Source organism: Hipposideros armiger, unplaced genomic scaffold (genome assembly GCF_001890085.2).
Source record: "Hipposideros armiger isolate ML-2016 unplaced genomic scaffold, ASM189008v1 scaffold_71, whole genome shotgun sequence".
In the NCBI taxonomy this organism is placed as follows: domain Eukaryota; kingdom Metazoa; phylum Chordata; class Mammalia; order Chiroptera; family Hipposideridae; genus Hipposideros; species Hipposideros armiger.
In genome coordinates, this window is record NW_017731421.1 from 4,255,432 (window position 1) to 4,277,207 (window position 21,776).

Consider the following 21,776-nt stretch of genomic DNA (forward strand, 5'->3'; position numbering starts at 1 on the left):
AACTTGGGCCAGTGAAGCAACGTCCTCCACAACTAGACTGAAGAACAAAACGACAGCAACTTGTCTGTTCCCCTTCCCCCAGTTCCCCAGCACTGTTCCCATCCCCCAATTCCCCAATAAAAAAATCTAAAAAAAAAAAAAGAAAGCTTGCTTTTCCCTGATGGTATCCCTTTTCTCAAAACCTGGAGCTTATGCAGCTGGTTTTCCCACATCTCTTGTGTCTCCAAACAGAAGGAGCAGCACGCCCGCGCAACCTCCCCACGGACCTCTTTCAGACAGCACCAATTTCACTTTCACTCAGAAACTCTCCCCTTTAGCCTCCAAACCTCGCTACAACAGCCCCAACGCACTGAAGATTTTGGCTTTCTTCATAACCATCCTCATCTTCGACAATTTTAAAATCCACGAAAATCACCCAGTCGACCTCTTCCTCCCCATTCTGCTGACTTCCTCTATCCCAGCTTCTACTGCTGCTCTAATAACGCACTCTCGTGGCTGCTCCGAGGAGCTTACTTCCTGGAACTACTTCACCTCTGACATTGTAGAGTAGAAAACCCCACTCCCTAAGAAGGAAAAACATCTTCCTTCCGAGGTTCCCATTCCCAAGAGGCCGCTGCGTTGTTGCACCGTCACCCCCAGTCTGCCTACCCTCCCGGTTATCCCCATTCATCAGCCCCCAGTGTCCCTCCTGCCTCTCTCTAACATGCACGTGCCCGGCAGGCAAGCATTTTAGCAACACTTGCTGGTCACCACCTCTCCCTCTCTATCCCGGGATGAACTCACCCATCTGCTCTCTGTCCTCCCGCTCCTATTCCACTGGGTTCTACCCAAGGAAAGCTGAACTGTGTATTGATGGGCAACCAGTAGGACTGTGTGATTTCTAACCACGGCAAAGCCTTCGGTGCACTGGGTCTTCTGCCATCCAGGTATTCATGACAGACCCTCTGCCAAATCTTTTCAACAACCCTTAAACCACCAAATAATTCTATACCATGTACCGCAGGGTGGCAAAGCATAATGTTAATCATTATCCTAGGATGCTGAATCTACAGTACCCATACTCATCATAACCCTTGAGCAGTTACTTAACTGCTCTATGCCTCATCGCCTCATTTGTAAAATGAAACAGCATTACTGTCTCCATCAGATTGTCATAGGTACAGAATGAGATAGTGTACTTGAACTTGAAGGGCTCGAAATCGCTATATGGCATACAGTCCTCAATCAAGATGAGAAACTAACTGAGAATGATGATTATAATGATGAAGATGGTTACCCTGCACATTTGCTATTATCCCAATTTTACAGATAAGAATACTAAGGACACAGCTAGTAAATGGTAGCAGGGAGTTTAGATGCGGGTCTCTCTGCTTCCAAAATACATGTTTTTACAAGGCTAATTCCATCTCACCTTCCCTGCCCCGTCTGCTGCCCTCACAGAGGAGACATGACTCCATCAGACACCCTCAGGTTTGTGGCAAGGAGCAGAAAGAGCTCAACTGATACAGGTGCTATAGACACAGGAAATTAATAAAAGATTCCAGGGAAACTCAAGATTGGAGATCCATAACTTCATTTATAAAAAAGAGCTTCAACGTGTTTTATGCTAACTCATTCCAAGATATTTTTCTCTCGAGTTGTCACCTTCCATAACAATAAAAGTGCTTTGTCAAGAAAGGGGGCTTAATGAAATGTCTACAAGTTTCAAGTGAAACAAGTATTTGAATTATCTTGCTTAAATTGAGTGGCTAGGATCTATTAAATTTGACTAAACTTATCTAATACTGTTCCTTATTTGAAACACACTTAAAAATATTCTTACACATATTGCTTAAAATTTTAAATGAAAAGAGATTTTTATTTGAATAACATGAAAATTGACCTAGATGGAGAACATGCTTTGTTTCTGCCTGCCCAGGTATAATTGCCCCCCCATTTTGGTAACAGTATCCCGATTTTTCTTTGACGTGGGAACTACCACTCTCCCACTTTTTGGCCATACGGTCGGGTGGAGCTAATGGCACTGATTGGCTCCTGCAGTGGACACATGACCTAGGCCTGGCCAATGAGAAGCTCATGTTCCCCTGGCCCATTGACTAATTCAGAGAGAGGCACATGACCCCGTGCCCTGGCCACCGAGAGCCTAGCCCTAGGACTTTTAATCAAGCCACAGGCAAAGAGAAGCCCTTTTTCCACAGGAAATATTAAGCTGATAAGATATATCACCATCACCACTTGGGGAAAGTTGCCTAAGAATGGAGCCAAAAACAGGAAGGCAGAGATGGAAGTTTCTTCCTGTCACTGGCTCACTTGGATCCAGCTGCGACTAAAGCCAAACCCCTGGAGCTTTTCCCTTACACGTGCCAATAAATTCCTTTTGTTTGTTTGTTTAGGCCAGTTTAAGCTGGGCTTCTGCCATGTCCAACCAAAAATATCCCAACACAACCTATTTGTGCCAAATAGCTAAGATCATTTGCTAAAATTTTAAAAAAGCAAAAAAAAAAAAAAAAAAAAGAGCATGGCTTATTTTTGCAGGTTTGTGAAAGCAGCCAAATGTCATCACATTGAATTCACTTCTATTTTGCTCTGCATGTTACTGCGCTGTGGTTAATTGTGGTTTAATTGTGAAGAGACAGAGGGAGAGAGAAAAAGAAAGCCTCACTCCATGCATGGGAGTCTGCCTCAAGGTAATTAAATTTCTAGAGGTCTTCACCCATGCCTTCCTCCTTAGCTCAAGTTTTTATGGTTAACCTTCTAACTTTTAATTCTTGTCGCTTGTTCTAGGGTCTATTTCCATCAGTTATTTTTTTCCCCTCACCACAGATAAGCTCTTCCCCAAACCACCCTCAGCTTTTCTAACTTTACTGGTTCCTACCCGTTAGCCTATAAACACACCTCTGTCTCCTTCACACAAAAATTAAATAAAAAAAGAGAAACAGACTTCAATATGCAAAACCATACATACACCCAATGAGGCAGAAGTAATCAGAAAGAAATGGAAGAAAATGGTGTCAAATATTACTGATGGTTGTGTCTGGTGGTAGGGTAACAGCTGATTGTTTTTTGAAAAAACACTTTTCTGTACTTTCCAAATTGTCTTGGCATTCTTTTTACAACAGAAATATACAGAGAGTGCCAAAAAAATGCATACACATTCTAAGAAAGAAAAAAAACTGTATTAAAATTGTAATAGTATATACCGATAACAAAAGGTGAATACAAGTCATGTGTATGCACTTTTTTGGCACCCCCAGTATATTTTAAAAATATGCTTTGTCTTTCAGCTACCAACATCTTCCCATTTAATGCTGCCAGACATTAAATGGAAGACCAAGCACACCTGCTTCCTCCTCACTCCCTTCCACTCGGACTCAGTCATTACTTACGCTAATCAACCGAAACTGCAGCCCCGCCCCCCAGGGGACCCGTGTGGCACCACAGCCCAGCCCATGGCTTCTCTTCTCCCTTAGCCCATGCCACCTCTGTGGGTTGGCTCGAGTTTGAAACTGCAGCATTATCCTTGGATTTTCCTTTCCTTTCCTTCTCCTTGAAGAGAGACGATGGAATTCATTCAACACCTAACATGTTCAAAGCATGTTACTAATAATGACAGGGGACACTGAAATAGGGAAGACATTTCACTTCCCTCCATTTCCAAGGGGGACAAGGCAAGAAGATAAATAACTACAAAATAAGCCCAATATGATGAATCATAAGATGGTACAAAGTGCTGGAAACCTTCAAAGGAGAAAGACACTATATCCAGCTGAGAGATCCAGGAAATTCTCCTCCCAAGGAATAAGACTTGTAAGCCCAGAAAAACGGATAACATTTGTACAAACAGAATTTGGGGAAAGGCCAATCCTGACAGAGGGAACAGCAAAAGCCACGGAGCCAAGAGAGGAAACAGGAGGCGGGCCTGGCCCCCGAGCTATCTCACCGAGCAGGCCGGCAGCTCGTTTCTCCGTCCCTGACCTTGCTCACGCCCTGGTTGCTCGTGCTTCCTTCCATGTCATGCGGAGTGGGTCAGCTCAAGGCTGAGACATAAACGGCCTTCCTCGTCCCAAAGGCTTCTGGGCTCAGTCAGTGGACAATGGAGGCTAATGAATCGTTTGTGAGCAAAGGTCCTAAGTGGGCAGGAGAATGCTTGAGGAAATTAATCTGGCAACAAAGGAGAGTGTACGGGAGGGACCCAGTCACTGCAGTGATAGGAATAAGGTAAGGATGCTGAACTCATTGTGGCTAAATGTTTTCATAATCAACGGAAACACTGCAACCAGGAGTTCGAAGCAATCTACACTGCTTCCTTTGTACCTAAAGTCCCATTTAAAATGCACATTTAGGGCCGGCCGAGTGGCACAGTTGGTTAAGAGCTCGCTCAAGGGTTTGAGCTCTGAGCAACAGCGGTTCGAGTCCGGCCTGAGCTGAGCTGCTGCTGAGCTGCCAACAGGTGGCAGGATGGCTCAGCTTAAAATAAATAAATAAATAAAATAAAATAAAAATGCACATTTAATTCCCAAAAGACTTTACAAGCCCATCACAATCTTCTCTGAGTTCTTCTTTGTAAAAAAAAAAAAAAAAAAAAAGTCTGACTCTATTTTTGATGCTTAACTACTGACAGCTTCAAGTCTCACCATGCACAGGAGCCTTCTTCCCAGCCCCACTCCCCAATCCCAATAAAAACCAAAGTGATGCATCCCTTCCTTCACTCAAGACGATGGACCAGTTTGGGTGCCTTCACTGCTCGTTCCCGAAAATGATGTGAGTAATAAATATTTTCATACTCTTTTGGTATGTGTGTGGCACCATCCGCCTTGACACCAAACCAGTTTGGAGTGTGAGTGGGGCAGGAGTTGATCCCACCCTCCATGGTAACCAAAAACACTCTTAAATAGTCAACTACTGCCAAGTCCTTACTCCACCTAGATTAGAGGTAAGAAGATGCAGAGAAGGGGCACATGGAAATCCTGAAAGAGTTTCTGAGCTCCGGAAAAGCTCTCATAGAGAGAGGCCCCTTCATTAAATGTCCTTTGGTCTAAAGATCAACTCAGTATTGACTGGCTACACTGCATGGTCATCTACATTCACTCACATATCTAGTTATCGCCTTTAAAATGACTGACTGTGCATTTGGTAAATACTTAGCTCCAGCCTCTCCCCACTGGCTAACCGTAAGGCACTGCATAGTCACAGGAGCTGTGCACTTAATTCTCCCATAGTCTGTTGCTTTTAACTAGAAGAAACTCTACAGAAGTTGGAACCATGAACATTTCTCTTCCTTAAAGTTCTGAGTTAAAGGGCTAGGGCAACTGAAAGGCTAAAACGATAAGTGACAAATACCATTCTTCAAATAGCACTTTAGTCATAAACCAAATGATAATCTTGATGTGTGCAGCGTACAGAAAGTATTTCCATGTCTTTTCAGCAATACATCCATATAGTTAAAGGTCATAATTATGAAAACCAGTGTCTTCCTCAGAGAAAGTTTAAAATCATAATATTAATTACTTACACATCTTTAGCTGCTCCTGCAGGTCCTAGGGGGGGAAAAAAGAGATAAGTTTGCATTAACGTGATAGCATTGCTACAAAAACTTTAATTCAATACCCAACTAAAATAATATTCCAGAAGAGGCAAGTTGAGAAGACGGTTTTTTTTAAAGGTTATTTCAAAAAAAGAAAAAGGAGGGCCAGACAATCATAAAATTCAAATCTTAAGTTTCGAACTTATTCTGCCCACTTTTAACAACGCGTATAAATTACGAAGTGTTTGTTCTAAAAGGGATTTTACATGTCACCGAATCCAACCTCCTCATCTTACACATAAAGAAACTGACGGAATAAGAAATAGTTTCTTCTCTAAGCCGCACCCCTTCTAAGCTGGTGCCTCCGTGATTGTTACGTCACACTCTGCACTAGTCACAAAGCAAAGCAAAGTCACAAAACAAAATGGAAGTGCCGTCCTAAGTGAATTAGGGAAGTGTCAAGGACACCAGCCTAGCTCCAAAAGGAGTTACGTACATTAAAAACTCTGCCCCTGCTTGTTACTGAACCCTCTCATTCCTGCTCCCCACCCCCATGCCAGAAACAACCCCTCTTTTGGACCCCGATCCTATCACTGATTGCAGGTTCTCTGCCCACAAGGCCCCATCTCCACACCTCCTCCCCCTAATATCCTTATCTAACATCATACAACTTGTTTCCAACTTTACTATCAACACGGCATTCAATGTCCTTTAACCTCTTAAAACCTCACTTTGCTCATGTGTCAAATGAGGGTAATGAGAGTACCTTTCTCAAAGGTTATTGTGAAGATAAAAAAAAAACAATAATAATGTGTAAACACAAACACAAAGTCTGGCACATAAAAATAGCTAAGTTGTTATTATTAAAACAGTCACATTTAACTTAATATCTCAATTTCCATATCTATGAAATGGAAATTAAAACAACTTATGCACAAGTCACAGAGATGTGAAAATAAAGGAAGATGTGCTACAAGGTAAGCAAGTAAGGAAAAGTTATTGTCACGATTGTAAGAGCTATGCCCCAGTGACATTAATTTAGGATCTGTGTTACTGCAAATTCAAAGCAGAGCAGAAAGGTAATCAAGACAATATATCTCAAACAAATACTTTCAAGGCTTTGACCAAACCTGAATTGTGTAACAAACTTAGCTCCTTTCTTCAGGGAAGAGTAATACTGCTGTGTCACAACTACCATTTAAATTATATAAATTAAAACTGCTTTGGAATCTGGGATCATAAAACCAAAAGAACCCTAAAATTAAAAAAAAAATCTTAACATGAGAAACACTGCCAACAGTGGAGTATTTTGAAAGGAAAAAAAAAATAAACGAAGGATCGGTGCCACGAAAAACCCATGAAAATGAACATTTTATTTCCGAATCAAAACAAGCCTGAGAATCTGGAAGGAACTCTAGAGTGAAAATAACACCCTCCTTTTCTCCTTCTTATTTTCGTGGAAAATGATAGGGCATGTTTGAGTGTTTTGCTGCGGTCCGGGGAGCGAGGAACCAGAGGCGGCACAAACTTTGATTCTGTGAAGTCTTAAAAAGGAGATCACAACGAGGACCGTGAGTCCATTGAGAGGTGAAGGGCCGTGGAGCACAGCCCACAGGGAGAGCAGAGCACAGAAGCCATTCCGCTCCATCTCAGGGACGATCTGCAGGCTGGGAGGGAAGGAACACCATGAAACTGGAAGGCAGAAGGTCCGAGTAAAGTCCTTGTTCCGATGTTCGTCTAACAGTCAATAAATCACCCTGCTTTCATTTCTAATACTGGGCCGATAAAGGCAGCTGAGAAGGCAAAGCGCAATAATGTGTGTGAAATTAGTTTCCAAACAGCACCGTGTTGTCTAATCACTACCTAATGTTAATCAGTCACTAGGAGCCCGCCATCCACTTCACCTTGATTGCGCCAGCTCCCGGCACCCACAGGGCGTCTTCCTAGTTGGGTTCACCATCTACCACCCCAGCAGGACCAAGGCAGATGCCTGGTGTTACCTTCCAAAAGGAAGTCAGAGATCATTTCTTTGTTCTCAAATGTCCCTCACGTAAAGGGCACCATCTATTTAAAAACTACAAAGGTGGGGAGAGCAAAGAAGTCAGAAACCCTACATCAAGTACTATATATACTCGGTTATAGTATGTGCTCCATTTTGTTTATTTTTGTTTTTTTAAATTTAAGTATGTAAGTATAGCTGGTATACAATCTTATATGGGCTGTATCAGTTTCAGGTGTACAATAGTCGACATTTTTATACCTCACAATGCGATCACCCCACTAATTCTAGGATTCAGCTTGCAAACTCATCACAGTATTATTGACTATATTCCCCTACCCCTTCACACCCATCCCCCAACCCCTCCCTTCTGGTAACCACCCCTCAGGTCTCTGTTTCTCTGAGTTTGTTTTATTTTTAGAGTCCACATATAAGTGAAACCATACGGTATTTGTCTTTCACTGCCTGACTTATTTCACTTAGCACCATTCTTTTTTTTCAAGAGAAGAAAATGTGCCTCTTCAACGCAAGGTAATATGGTATTAATAATAAGCTTATCAGCAGGGCAGGTAGAACATGTCTCCCCAATACACAACTTCTCAGAATTTAAAAAAAAAATGTAATTGCTGGAAATTGCAAAACTATCAAAATATCTGGGTATATAAAAGATGAACTATCTCAATTTTCTGCAAAAGTATATAATCATAAAATTAGAAATAGAAGAAAAATTATCATTACCTTCGCTGCAACATTTTAATCACACTTCACCTACATATTGATTATAATTAACCAGATGGAGGTCTGTACTCTAATTTATGCAAAAAATACTTTGACTAGAATTATTCAATAGCGCCAAAATCCTATTTGCATTAAACTGTGTTTATGGGTCATGTGATTTGTCATTTATTAAACAAATATTTATAGCGGCGTGTCTACTTCTTTCCAGGCCTGGGGTTAGCAACACTTTATTTCCCGCCAGAACGGTTCTTTCCTGTTTAAGCACAGCCTTGGTGCATTAATCCAATGGCCTTAGGAGAAATAGAGATGAGGGAAGGTAACACTGTTCCTTGTGGAATAAAGCACCAGAAAATACACACAGTTAGAATTTTTGTGGGTCGAAAGATTTCATGACTATTTTCCAACTGTACCAATGATTATCATACTTTTATATACCTTCCTAAAAATTAGGTGGGGGGAGGTATGCTTTCAGAAAAGTATCATCTGCCGTTCTAATGACAAAAAGTAATTGTAAATGCTTAGAATATGAAAGGAAGGACATTTCCTTCTGAAAGGAACTGTTTCTTTCACACTGAAACATCGTTGGTTGTTCCCCATATCACTTCATTTCACAGTGATTGTGCATAGCTTTTATTTTACACATTTCAAAGGATTTTAACATTTTATTCATGAGTCTGAAAGTCTCAGTTGCTTAAAAATGCATAGCAAGTCCAATGTATTCAAACATTCAAAACGCTGACCAAAATTACAAATAATTTATAAGATATTCAACCTCGGAAGTTCCCTGAACACTAGATGAACAGAACCTCTAAATGAAGGACTTAAAGAGGAGGCCACGTTGAGTCAGGTAGGAGAGGCAGAGACAAACATTCAAAACACTTACTAATCTGACTGTAGAATCATGCAGATAGTTGGGTTTTGCCCCCCTCCCCCCACCTTCCTCCCTCCTGCCCCAGGTCCTGGCACAGAGCTTCTAAAACTCTTGGAATTTCCTGAATGATAACAGTGATAGGAGCCTTTTTCCTTCTAATGAGCTGACTCTTGGCAGAACCTTAGATAGCTTTAGGAAGGGGGCCTGTCACCAGAAAAACCAACCCTTGATTAGAAGCTTGGAACTTTCAGCTCCACTCCCCAACTTCCAGGGAGGAGAGAGGGGCTGGGGACTGAGTTAATCACCAATGGCTGATGGTTTCATCTAATCACGCCTACCTAATGAAATTTCCATAAACCCCTAAAATGACGGGGGTTCAAAGTGGTTCCGAGTTGGGAGGCACATCTATGTGCCAGGAGGGTGGTACACCCCCAACTCCGTAGAAACAGACTCCTGTGCTCACGACCCTCCAGACCTCTCCCTATGCGTCTCTCCATACGGAAGAACAGATGGCGGTTCATCTCTGTCCTTTTTAATCAGCAGTAAATTGAAACAACTAAAGTACCTCCCTGAGTTCTGTGAGCCACAGAAAATGATCAAATCTGAGGAAGGGGGCTGTGGGAACCCCCAAATTTGTGGCCAAGAGGATAGAAATGCGAAGAACTTGGGGACCCAATGCTTATGACTGGTGTCTGAAGTGGGAGCATTTTGGGGGACCTGAGCCCCTAAACCTGTAGTGACTGACACTAACTCCTGGTAGTGAGTATCAGAACCCAGCCTAACTGCAGGACACCCATTTGATGTCACAGAATTGGAGAACTGGATGGTATCAGAAGGGAAAAAAAACAAAAAAAAAAACTTCAGGTATTCTTCATGTTTTATAACATGCATTATAAAAATTTGGTATCTTAATAAGTAACCAAGATTCTGAACTGCCTTGATGTGCTCTATGAATCACACCAAGATTGAACTGTGCTGTATTTAGTTTAAAATAATTATTTATACTCCAGGTATAGAGTTTTTCAACTATATTTTCTTATTTGGCCCCATTCCCAAACAACTGCAGAACAACCTTCTGCGTTAGTTTCCTATGGCTGCTGTAAGAAATCACCACACAGAGATGCATGCCCTCAGAGCTCCAGAGGCGGAAGTCCAATCAAGGTCAGTCAGTGCACACCCCTTCCAGAGGCCCGAAGGAAGAACCCATCCACGCCTGTCTTGTGCATCTGGCAGCCGTCAGCATTCCTTGGCATTGTTTAGCTGGTACCACTTTCCTCTCTGTTCCAAGATCGCCTTCTCCTCCCTGTATCTCTGCTTTCTTTTCTGTTTCTTATAAGAACACATTTCATTGGATTTAGGGATTTAGGGCAGATAATCGAAGATGATCTCATTTGCAAATTCTTACCTTAATTAAACATCTGCAAAGGCCCTTTTTCCAAATAAAATAACATTCACACATCCCAGGGGTTAGGACATGGGCATAGCTTTTGGAGGTCACCATTCACCCTTCTCTTATCCCAGTCCACTCCACCTCTCCAAAACAGAAATTCTCTTTTGAAAACAAATATAGAGCAAACTTAATACTTGGGGGAGAATTAAATTGTATATTAACATATCATACATTCCACAAAAACAGACAAAATTTTATTCTTAATGAATGATAAAGCAAGCCAGCTGCAAGGTACTACATCAGTTCAGTAGGTTTAAGTATATATATACCAGGGTGCCAAAAAAAATGTATATATATGACTTGTATTCATCTGTTGTTATTGGTATATATTGAGTATTACACTTTTAATAGTTTTTTCCTTTCTTAAAATGTGTATATAATTTTTTGGCACCCTCTGTATAACATCTGGGTTCCTATAGACAGATGTTCCTTTGCAATCTAACCAGTCTTATAAGTTCATAAGAGTGAGCCATACTTCCCAGGATGTTTTTAATACTTTTCAGATTCATATATTTATTGTTATGAGCTCCTCACAAATGCCAAATGCTAATATTTTTAAAAAATTATATATTTAAAGAAAGGTCACATACATTTTTACATTTAATCGACTGAAAAAATAGTCTATTAATGACTTTTTCATCACTATTCTATAGCAATTTATACAGTTTATGTAATATACTGGAAATATTCACACAAGTAAATGAATTGCTAAATTACATACTAAATCGTATTTCTTTCTCAGCCTGAGTGGTGATAATTTAAACAATTTTAAACACACACATCAAAAAATACAATTATACATATAAAGCGTTTCTAAAAAGTACTAAACATTTTCAAATCACTCCTCTCTCAGCATAGTAATCAGAAATGTAAATGATTATGGCTCTTATGGGAAATAATAAAAATATGCGTGAATGTTTTACTCCTTATTTGCTTTATTAAAAAGCCCTTCTGAGAACTGTATAAGCAAAACTACAGAAAGATAAACAAAATTCTCTTTGATTTTGACAGCTTGCTATGTCTCCTCTGACCCACAAGAATTCTAAAACTATGTCATCGTCTCACTTTGGCCCAAAGAAGTAGAACAACAGCTCTTCAGTTCATCCAAAGCAATTTTTATCTTTCAAGAAGTCAACAAAGACACATTCATAAGTCATTTTTTCAATAATGGAGAAAAAAAATTCAGGTCAATATGTCTTAGAAGTATAAAATTATGTTAATGAACATGGGCGCTCTTACAGAAAATCTCTTTGCTTACAGGTTTTCCTTGCTGAGTAGCTACACCTTGGGTAGGTGCAAATGAAAATAAAGGCAGCCACATAAGTACAGACCTAAAGTAACGCACTGACATTTATCTGCTATAATCTAAGGCATGTCTATACTGAGCTGTAGCAGCTCATGGCAGAACTGAATAATGCACTTAGGTCACCTTTAGGAACCAGTCACGTGGTGGCAAGGTCAATCCTGGGGAGCTGGAACAGGTGAACTTCCTGATCCTGTCACACGCATGGCGATGCAGGAGCAGTACCTCAAACATGGTACATCCAAGAGCTTACTGACCACCTGCATCTTCCTACCTTCCCGTTAGTGGCAGTAGCATCTCGCTCCAGTTACCCAGGAGTTAACAGTTTCTTTCCACGTGCCCCTCCTCCTTCCTCCTCACACACAGCCCATCCTCAGCCTGGCTGTCTCCCAGGGGTCTCTGACATCAACACCTTCACAGCTCCAGGCACCCGCCACTCCCGCTGATTCCAGACAGCAGCTTTAATTTATGTCGCCTTATATGCGCACTCTGTCCTTCCACACCAGTTATGAATGTCTTTAACTATATTAATAGTGAATGGCACACTGAGTTCTAACAATATACGAGGCACTGTTCTAAGCACTTTGCGTACATTAATTAACTCGGTTAATTTTTCCCATTTTACAGGGAACTAAGTTAAGGTACAGACTGTGTAAGCAAGCTGCCCAAGGTCATGCAGCTAACCAATGACAAAAGCGGGATTCAAACTGGGGCCTTCTGGCTCCAGAGCCCACTCTCAACTCCGAGCCTTTCCTGCCTCTCTGTCCTCCTCACTCTCCCTCATAACCATTCTTACCTCCTTCCCAACACCCTGTAACCAAGATGAACTCCAAAAGCCAGTCAGGCCAGACTTCTCAGTGCCCTGAAATGCACTATGCCCATTATCTGTCCCTATGATTTCACAGAGCACTAAAAAGGCCCTCCTTCCATTTTCTGCGTGTTCCAATCTTACCTATATTTCAAAATTAAATTAAATCTCACTTCTTCCAGGCAGGCTTCCCTGACTGCTTGTGGTTTTGCTTCCTCCTCTCAATTGCTAGATCAGTTACAGTGTGCCCACACAATTTGGGACTTAATTTTGTATCATCTTTGTTTCCCAAATATACTCATTCATTCAACAACAACAACAACAACAACAACAACAACAACAACAACAAATCAACTTGAGGGCCAAAAAAATCCTACTGAAAGTTTGGATATTGGTCTGGAGGCTAAGGGTACACTAAGAACAAGATGCATGAGGCTCTTATAAGACTACATTTGGGGAAGGGGAACAAAACAGACAATAACTAAATAAACAAAATATCACCTCTCCAGCAGACTGTCTCAAACAGAGAGAATACAAGAGAGAGTTCAGCATTTTTACAGAACAGAAAGAAGGATGGTGAGGCTGGGGCCTAAGTGAGCTAAGTAGCACAAGATACAAATGACTTTTTTTTTTAATAATTTAAAAAATTTTTCAATTACAGCTGACATACAATATTATATTAGTTTCTGGTGTACAACATACTAATTAGACATTTATATAACTTATGAGGTGATCACGCCAATAAGTCGAGTAGCCATCTGACACCATACAGTTATTATTACAATGCTATTGACTATATTCCCTATGCTGTACTTTACTTCCCCTGGACTATTTTGTAAATACCAATTTGTACTTCTTAATCCCTTCTGCTTTTTCACTTATCCTCTCAACCCTCCTCCCATCTGGCAACCTCAAAATGTTCTCTGTATCTATGATGTTTCTGCTTTGTTTGTTCATTTATTTTGTTCTTTAGATTCCATATGTAAGTGAAATCATATGGCATTTATCTTTCTCCATCTGACTTACTACACTCAGCACCATACCCTCTAGGTCCATCCATCTTGTTGCAGATGGCAAGATTTCATTCCTTTTTATGGCTGGGTAATATTCCATTGTATACTGTAGTTTGCCATGTATAATGTGCACCCACGTTTTTGGCCCAAACTTTCAGGGAAAAAAATCCTTCATTTTAATTTTTTAATTCAAATTTTTATTTGTTTACATTTAGGTATTTCTTTTTGTACCTATAAACATAAAATATTTATAAATATAAAATAAAGGGATTTTAGCATTTATTTTTTAACATATTATGGTACAAGAAATTTTATGTAACAAATAATTACAAAACACAAGAAGAGATACAAAGTACAAAAAAATTTTATGTACTGGTAACAAACTTATGATATTTATGCATCACAGAAGGATAAGAACTCTTTGTCATTGCAAGTTCATCGTAAGTTCAATAGAACCGATTATCATATTCCAGGGTATTACTATGCATACGGATATCGTTATTGATTTCTAGAGTTACACTTTTAACTCATAAATAAAAGAACTAAAAACACTTATATAGATATGGTAGTATATAGTAGTATCCATGTATAATGCACATCCGTATTTTTCCCTCACAAATTTGGGCAAAAAAGTGAATATTTTACATGGCAAAATACAGTATATGTACCACCTCTTCTTTATCCATTTATGCATTGATGGACACCCAGGCTGCCTCAATATGTTGGCTATTGTAAAAAGTGCTGCAATGAACACATGGATGTACATGTCCCTTCAAATTAGTATTTTGGGTCTCTTCAAAAAAATACCCAGAAGGGGGATTACTGGGTCCTTGTATCTTGTTACGGCCTTTGTTTTAAAATCTATTTTGTCTGGTATAAGTATTGCTATCCCAGCTTTTTGTTTGTTTCCATTTCCATGAAATGTCTTTTCCATCCCTTTACTTTCTGTCTGTGTGTCTTTTGATCTGAAATGAATCTCTCTCATAGGAAGAACATGTAAGGGTCTTGTTTTCTTATGCATTCAGACACCCTATGTCTTTTGATTGGAGCATTTAATCCATTTACATTAAAAGTAAATACTGATAGATATATAGTTATTGCATTACATTATTCATACTTTTAATCTTTTTTTTTTTTTCATCTTAAAGAAGTCCCTCTAACATTTTCTTGTAATATTAGTTTTGTGGTGATGAACTCCTTTAGCTTTTTCTTGTCTGGGAAGCTCTTTATCTATCCTTTGATTCTAAATGATAGCTTTGCTGGGTAGCGTAATCTTGATTGAAGGTCCTTGCTTTTCATCACTTCAAATATTTGCTGCCAGTCCTTTCTGGCCTGCAAAGTTTCTGTTGAGAAATCCACTGACAGTCTTATGGGAGATCCCTTGTAAGTAACTAACTGTTTTTCTCTTGCTGCTCTTAAGATTCTCTCTTTGTCTTTAATTTAGCATTCTAGTTATGATGTGTCATGGTGTGTGTGCCTCTTTGGGTTCATCTTGTTTGGGGACTCTGCGCTTCCTGGGCTTGTATATCTATTTCCTTCAGCAGGTTAGGAAAGTTTTCCGTCATTATTTTTTAAATAGGTTTTTAATTCCTTGCTCTCTCTCTTCTCCTTCTGGTACCCTATGATGCAAATGTTGGTATGCTTGCTGTAGTCCCAGAAGCCCCTTGAACTATCCTCATTTTTTTAGAGTCCTTTTTCTTTTTGCTGTTCTGACTGGGTGTTTTCTGCTACCTTACCTTCTAAATCACTGATTCGATCCTCTGCTTCATCTAATCTGTTGATTCCCTCTAATGTAGTCTTTATTTCAGTTATTGCATTCTTCATTTCTGACTTGTTCTTTTTTACATTTTCTATCTTCATTATTATGTTTCCTATCTTGTTGTTGAAGTTTCCCCTGAGATCACTGAGCATCCTCACAACCAGTGTTTGGAACTCTGTGTCTGGTAGATTGCTTGTCTCCATTTTGTTTAGTTCTTTTTCTGGAGCTTTGTTCTGTTCTTTCATTTGGGACATGTTTCTTTGTCTCCCCATTTTAGCTGCCTCCCTGTTTGTTTCTATGTATTAAGTAGAGCTGCTGTGTCTCCCAGTCTTAGTAGAGTGGCCTTATGTAGTTGGTATCCTTTGGAACTCAAGTGGCACAGTCTCCCTGGTCACCTGAGCTGGGTGGTGCAGGTGTGTTCCTTGTAGGGAGAAAGCTGCCCCTCCAGCCCTTGTCATGAAACCAGACAATTCAGTTTCTCCCCCTATGTACCCAGCACCTTTCAAACTGCTGCCCCAGCAGTGCAGCTCAGAGAAAGTGAGTCCATCAGCAAGGAAGTCCACGTGCAGGCCCTTTAAGAGTATCGCTTGGGACTGCAGCCACCCTCAGTCTCACTCAGCCACAATCTCTGCTGGTTTTCACAGCTAGAAGTTATGGGCCCTTCTCTTCTAGGCACTGGGAACCTGGGCTGGGTAGGCTGGTGTAGAGCTGGGACCCCTCGCTCCTAAGGCAGAACCTGCACAGCCAAGATATCCCTCCTGGTTTTTAATCACCAGACACAGGTGTGGGACCAGCCCTTCCACGTCTCTGCCCCACCCACCAGTCTCCACATGGCTTCTTCTGTATGTCCTTAGTTATAGGACTTCTGTTCAGCTAGATTTCAGGTGATTCTCCATGATGGTTGTTCTGTAGTTTAGTTGTAATTTTGATGTGGTAGTGAGAGAAGGCAATTACAGCATTTACTCCACTATCTTTACCAGAAATCACAAATGACTTCTTGATGATATCAACAAAATTTTGTAGCATTTCCCCCACTATTAGGCCTGGACTAATGCTAACCACAATGGCAGCATTTCGATACTACCAAAGCATTGATAGGTGTATTAAAGCTGGACCATACAGCTACATCAAAAGAAGAGAATGGTAATTATCTAACTGAGGATGAGAAGACAACTAATCTAAATAATTAGAACCAAAACAATTATATTAACTCCCTGAGTACAATGATAAAATAGGATAAATAGTTATTAAACTCCTCCTCCTCAGACTACTGTTATACAAATAGCAGAAGAACTACGATAGAAGTATTCTGATAATAAACCACCCACAAAGTCATGGTCAGATAGTTGCCAGTGACATACCTCTCATAGAAAAACTACAACTAACCAATTCAACTATCATGAACAGAATACTTCTGAAATAACTCTGCTGCTGCAAACAATTGCTATAGCCTTAGCCTTCAATGAAATAGGTTATTGAAGATATACAGATCCATTCAAACTTTTAAGAAATTTTCTGGTTTATATTACAGACTCATTTTACAATCTATATGTGTGGCTGTATAAGAGGGAATGACTGACCTGTTGTAGATCATTAGCTCAAATGCAGGCTTGCTCGTTTCTCTGCCTAGTTAGGAAATATGTTCAAAGGAAAACAAAGGGCTAGAGAATCTGATTGCTGAGACAGAGAGGTGAGGGTGAGAGACTGAGTGAGCAAAAGCTACCTGCCTTAGTGTTAAATATAACTCTTTAAAAATTTGACTATTTGGGCCGGCTGAGTGGCTCAGTTGGTTAAGGGCTCGCTTAAGAGTTTGAGCTCTGAGCAACAGCGGTTCGAGTCCCGGCCCAAGCTGAGCAGCCGCTGAGCTGCCAACAGGTGGCAGGATGGCTCAGCTAATTAAAAAAATGGACTATTTAATCCAGATGTTTCTCTATAGTTTAGGGACTAGACTTTAGACTACACAAGAAAAATGTGCTGAATCTTCACTGAATGGAAAATACAAGAATTCCTCCTACTATAGTTCTGTTGGGGAAAATCAAATTCCTATAAGAAGAGTGATATTACTAAAACACTAAAATGGAGAGAGCTATTGTATAATCAAAATGGCTCTCATGATCCCATTTAAACTGATGGTTCAATTCCTCCCAGAAGCTTTCTCTGATTAAACTATGTTATTTAGCATCTCCTAGACACGTGGATGTTCATGTGTATTCTATTATACTTCGCTTTGCAATTGTTCTCAAATGGTTAATTTTCCTATCAAGACTACCAGCTTCTCAAGGGCAAGAAAGTTTGATTTCATTCTACAACCATCCATTGCTGGCTACCCTGGCACTTGCCCTAAATTCCTGGTAGAGTACAGTGCTGTGCACATAATGGGGGGGGGGGGGTTAAGTTCACAGCTAGAAATCTTCTGTAAAGGAAATTTAGCCTGACTGATCGAGAGGCTGATGCCTTCTGGCTATTTGACGATTTCACTGCATATTGGTTTTTCCACATACTGGACACACAGAATCAAATTTACTCAAGTACACTACTAAATACCAATGTGTCATATTAACCAGTTCCACCAGACAAAAGCCAAGAAAGGCATTTGACCAGATAGTTCAGGGAAAGAAAACACTATTATCTGGTTTTATCTGAATTACTTAGAGTAAAATAGGGTTTATAATGAAGATTTCAGGTTCAGGGGCATTATTATAAAGTGTTAACACATCCTTTAAAAGTGGATTTGCCATGTTCTCATAGAAAAATATTCAGGGAAAGACATTTCATTTTCAACGTGGTAATATTCCCCCGAGCGGGGATGGTCACTGCTCTAGAATAATTACAGTACACTCCATAATTTTGCGTTCACTCTGGAATGCAAAACAGTGAAATGAAATGCCCATAGTAACACAGCCAGCACAGTGCCAAAGTCAAGCTTTAGCCTCACTCTCCAGGCTCAAGTTCAAGTTCAGCACCCTTCCCACCATATTTTTTTTTTTAATGCTGAAAAGCTTAAGCATGGCTACTGAATTGTATGACTCCTGGGACATTTCAGAAGTTGTGCATTATAAGCGCCTGGAGCACTGGGACAACACGTGTCTAATGCATTTCATTGTGCTTGGGTTCAATACCACAAAGCTTGGTCAAGAGTATACTGGATGCTGATGTCAAAGTTCACAATTAAAAGGAATTTAAGTACCTCTGCACTCTGATTTATTTTCCTTAACCTTACATCTCCCATCCTGACGTATGCCCTTGCTGAAGCTGAAGTCCTACCACCAGCTAACAGAACATGTCAAAATAACAATGACCAAATCCCAGAGCTAGCCAGTTGGATTCACTGGCAGGAAAATGTTTGGGGAATGACTTCTCAAAGACAAGGGCAGATCCCTGAAAGAGGTGATGCAATAACTCCCTGTTCATGATGTTTTCTTTTCCTAATGTTTTACAGTCTGCGCTCGCTATCTTGCTCTGCTCTGAACACAGAGTAATTTTTAGCAAAGAGCAAGCCAGAGGAGAGAACAACATGCTCTTGCATGAGCTGTCTTTCATAAACAAAAGTGAGGCTACTCATCGAGAAGACATGAGCTTTCAGTGGTTTTTTCAATATAACCATACCTCCCTTGATGTAGTAAGAGATGTGCTCCTAGAGAGGAAAAAAATCAACCCAACATTTGTAAGGAGAATCACATTTTCCCGTTTTCTTATGTTACCATCTCAGAGATACCTAATCATCATTCTGATTTTAGTAAAATGGGACTCCTCCCTTTGTCTTCAAACCTGACAAGCAGTTTCATTAAAAAATAAAAATGTAAATGAACTAAAGGAGCTCCACTTTAAAGGATGTCTGTTACAAATCCTTTCTACAATTTTTTTTTTTTACTATGGATAATTGTCCTGAATCTTCTTTAAAGCAAGGTGCACACACAGTGGATGGAATGGGGCCCCAGGGCACATTAGATTGAAAGATGTAATCCGTGGCGTGGGATGTGGCCTTGACATTGTTCCAGGTTTCCACACAGAGCTCTCTGGACACTCTCAGGTGAGAATACTGTTCTTGCCCTCCTTAGCAGAACGCGCTAACTAACCTTGTCACTGTTACATGAACAGAAAAGGCTTGTTCCCCGGTGGCTCTCTGCATGTCATAAGGATGGGAATTTAATTCAAGATGATGAAGATTATCTGTAAGGGATAAACTTTTCAATGAATCATTGCCTGGATTCAGTCATAGCTCTAGGAGTAGAATCCCAACTATTTTAGTGCCTTCTCTTAAAATACTCCATGTGTGGTCTTGGAGAGCCACAGAAGAAAAACAAACTTGACCAATTCACTGAGCAGGTTTCCATATCTGAACTCATTATGTGAGCATCAAAATAAACTTTAGAATAAACAAACAAATAAGGCTTGAACTGCATTTTAAACTGCATCTTCCACCAAGGTCTGGGTTAACGGAAGTGACAGGCCCAAGGTCACGAACTCATTGACAGGGCATCCCACTGGCCTAGGAGTTGCTGCTGCATCAGACCACTGTTTACATTTGCTGGTTGGGATGTGATGTGGTATCTGATTGATCTCCGTTGGAGGAGATACAAGTTCTTTATCCTAACGGACCCCAAATTAGGTCAACAAATATTCAAAACAAATCCAGACTCTCAAATCTGGAGGCGCCTGCTTGGCTAAAGAAAAGGGTTGAATTTTGGAACAAGCCACTTGATACAGAGCCTGGCTGACTGCGGGAGTCTAGAAGACCTCGCCAGTCAATCAACAAAACGAAGTGGTGTAAAAAAAAAAAAAAGTTTCAATATGTTTTCATTTCTTAAATGAAAAATATAGGAAGAGATCACTGCTAGTATTAAAACTGTCACACATATCTAAAGCTTCCTATATGCTGCAGCCTCTCAGAGAAATCCTACAAACAGCCCATCAGGTCTTAAGCATCAAGACTGACTCAGATGAATTTTTAGAGCCCTATTTGCAGTTGTCAATCCCACTCGCATCCCCCCCCAGCACCACCACCAAAAAAGTCCTGAATTGTTGTGCTGCACTTTCCAGGTGCAGCGTCTGGGTTCCGAGGAGCTGGGAGCGAGCCCTGGGGGACCGGGTGTGGGAGCGGAGGGCGCAGACGGGGGCCACAGCTGGGCACAGCTCTCCCCCAGGAGGATGCCCAGCCAGGGGAGCCCGGCCGCCGGTGCTGCCGCGCTCCCTCCGCAGGACCGCCCGGCAGGCGCTCCTCGTCCAGGCGTGACCGCCCCCGCTCGCAGGAAATGCCCTGCTTTCGGTCGTTTCAAAAGCGGGCGAACTGCTCCAGTCCGCAAAATGGGGACAAGGAGAGGAGGCTGCACGCCCTCCCGCCCCAGGTCCCTGCACCCTTCCTTCCCGCCGCCTCTCTCGCTGAGACGGCCCACCCTGCGGACCTCTCCGCTGTCCCCGCGCCCCTGGCCGCCCGCCGCTCTCACCTCGGCCCGCGCCGGTGGCGGTGGAGTTCCCGCAGCCCATCGCGCCGCTGGCCGGGGACGCGGCGCTGCAAGCTGGCAGCCGCAGGTCCTGGGGGCGGTGACGGAGGCGGAGGGCGGTGCGCCCCGAGCGGGAGGCCCGCGGAGGGCACGCGGGGCCAGGGGACAAGCGGGGGCCGCCCCCTCCCGCCGCCGATGGGCGCGGGCCAGGGCGCGGCGGGCCGGGGCAAGCCAGGGCGGAAATCGCTGGGTACCCCTATCCCCCACCCAGCTCTTGGACCCCGCCGGGCACACCCGTCACCTCGGCAACCGCGGCTCCGGCCAATCCACAGCCTCCTGTGGGCTCCCCGGCCCAGCATTGGTCGTTGTTAAGAGGGGGCGGGAGTTTAAAGTGGGTTTGGGGGTGAGGGCGAGGCTGAGGGGCGTGGCCGGCGCGCACACCGGGAGTGCGGAGGAGGAGATGGGGATACACACCTGCCCACTCTCCACATCCTCTTTGCCTTCTCTTTTCCGTTCCCCACTTCCCCTCCCTCCTCCAGGATGTGGGGACAGAGGAAGTGACAGGAACACCTGTTTTGCGCACCGTGGGCTCCCAATAAACGTTATTGACTGAGTGATGTTCAGGTCTGAAGCCAAACCGAAATTCATTTCTGATTTAACAGAAAACTAATGTTGTTCTGTTCCCCAATCCACACTGCCTAATAAAGAACATAAATTTCCCCCACGTTCGTTATATTAACCTACTCCACTTTACAAGGAGGGCCACAATTTCCATAACCTGGAACCTCCACTTTGAATTAGTGACAGAATTGTGAATTTACATGACACGTTTCACCCTAATAGTTGGGCAAGTGTTACTGGAGTCAGACA

At 41.8% G+C, this 21,776-nt stretch overlaps 1 protein-coding gene across 1 annotated transcript in view; it reads right to left on the reverse strand.

Moving 5' to 3' along the window:
- The window catches only part of CUNH12orf75 (chromosome unknown C12orf75 homolog), a 37,910-nt gene extending 16,711 nt beyond the window's left edge, over positions 1-21,199 (reverse strand). The window contains exons 1-2 of the mRNA XM_019642577.1: positions 20,910-21,199; positions 5,513-5,537 (exon numbers count right to left, since the gene is read on the reverse strand). Of these exons, the coding sequence (XP_019498122.1) occupies positions 5,513-5,537; positions 20,910-20,949 (65 nt within the window). The 5' untranslated portion in view covers positions 20,950-21,199. The remainder of the gene's footprint in view (positions 1-5,512; positions 5,538-20,909) is intronic.
- Between the last annotated feature and the right edge of the window lie 577 nt (positions 21,200-21,776).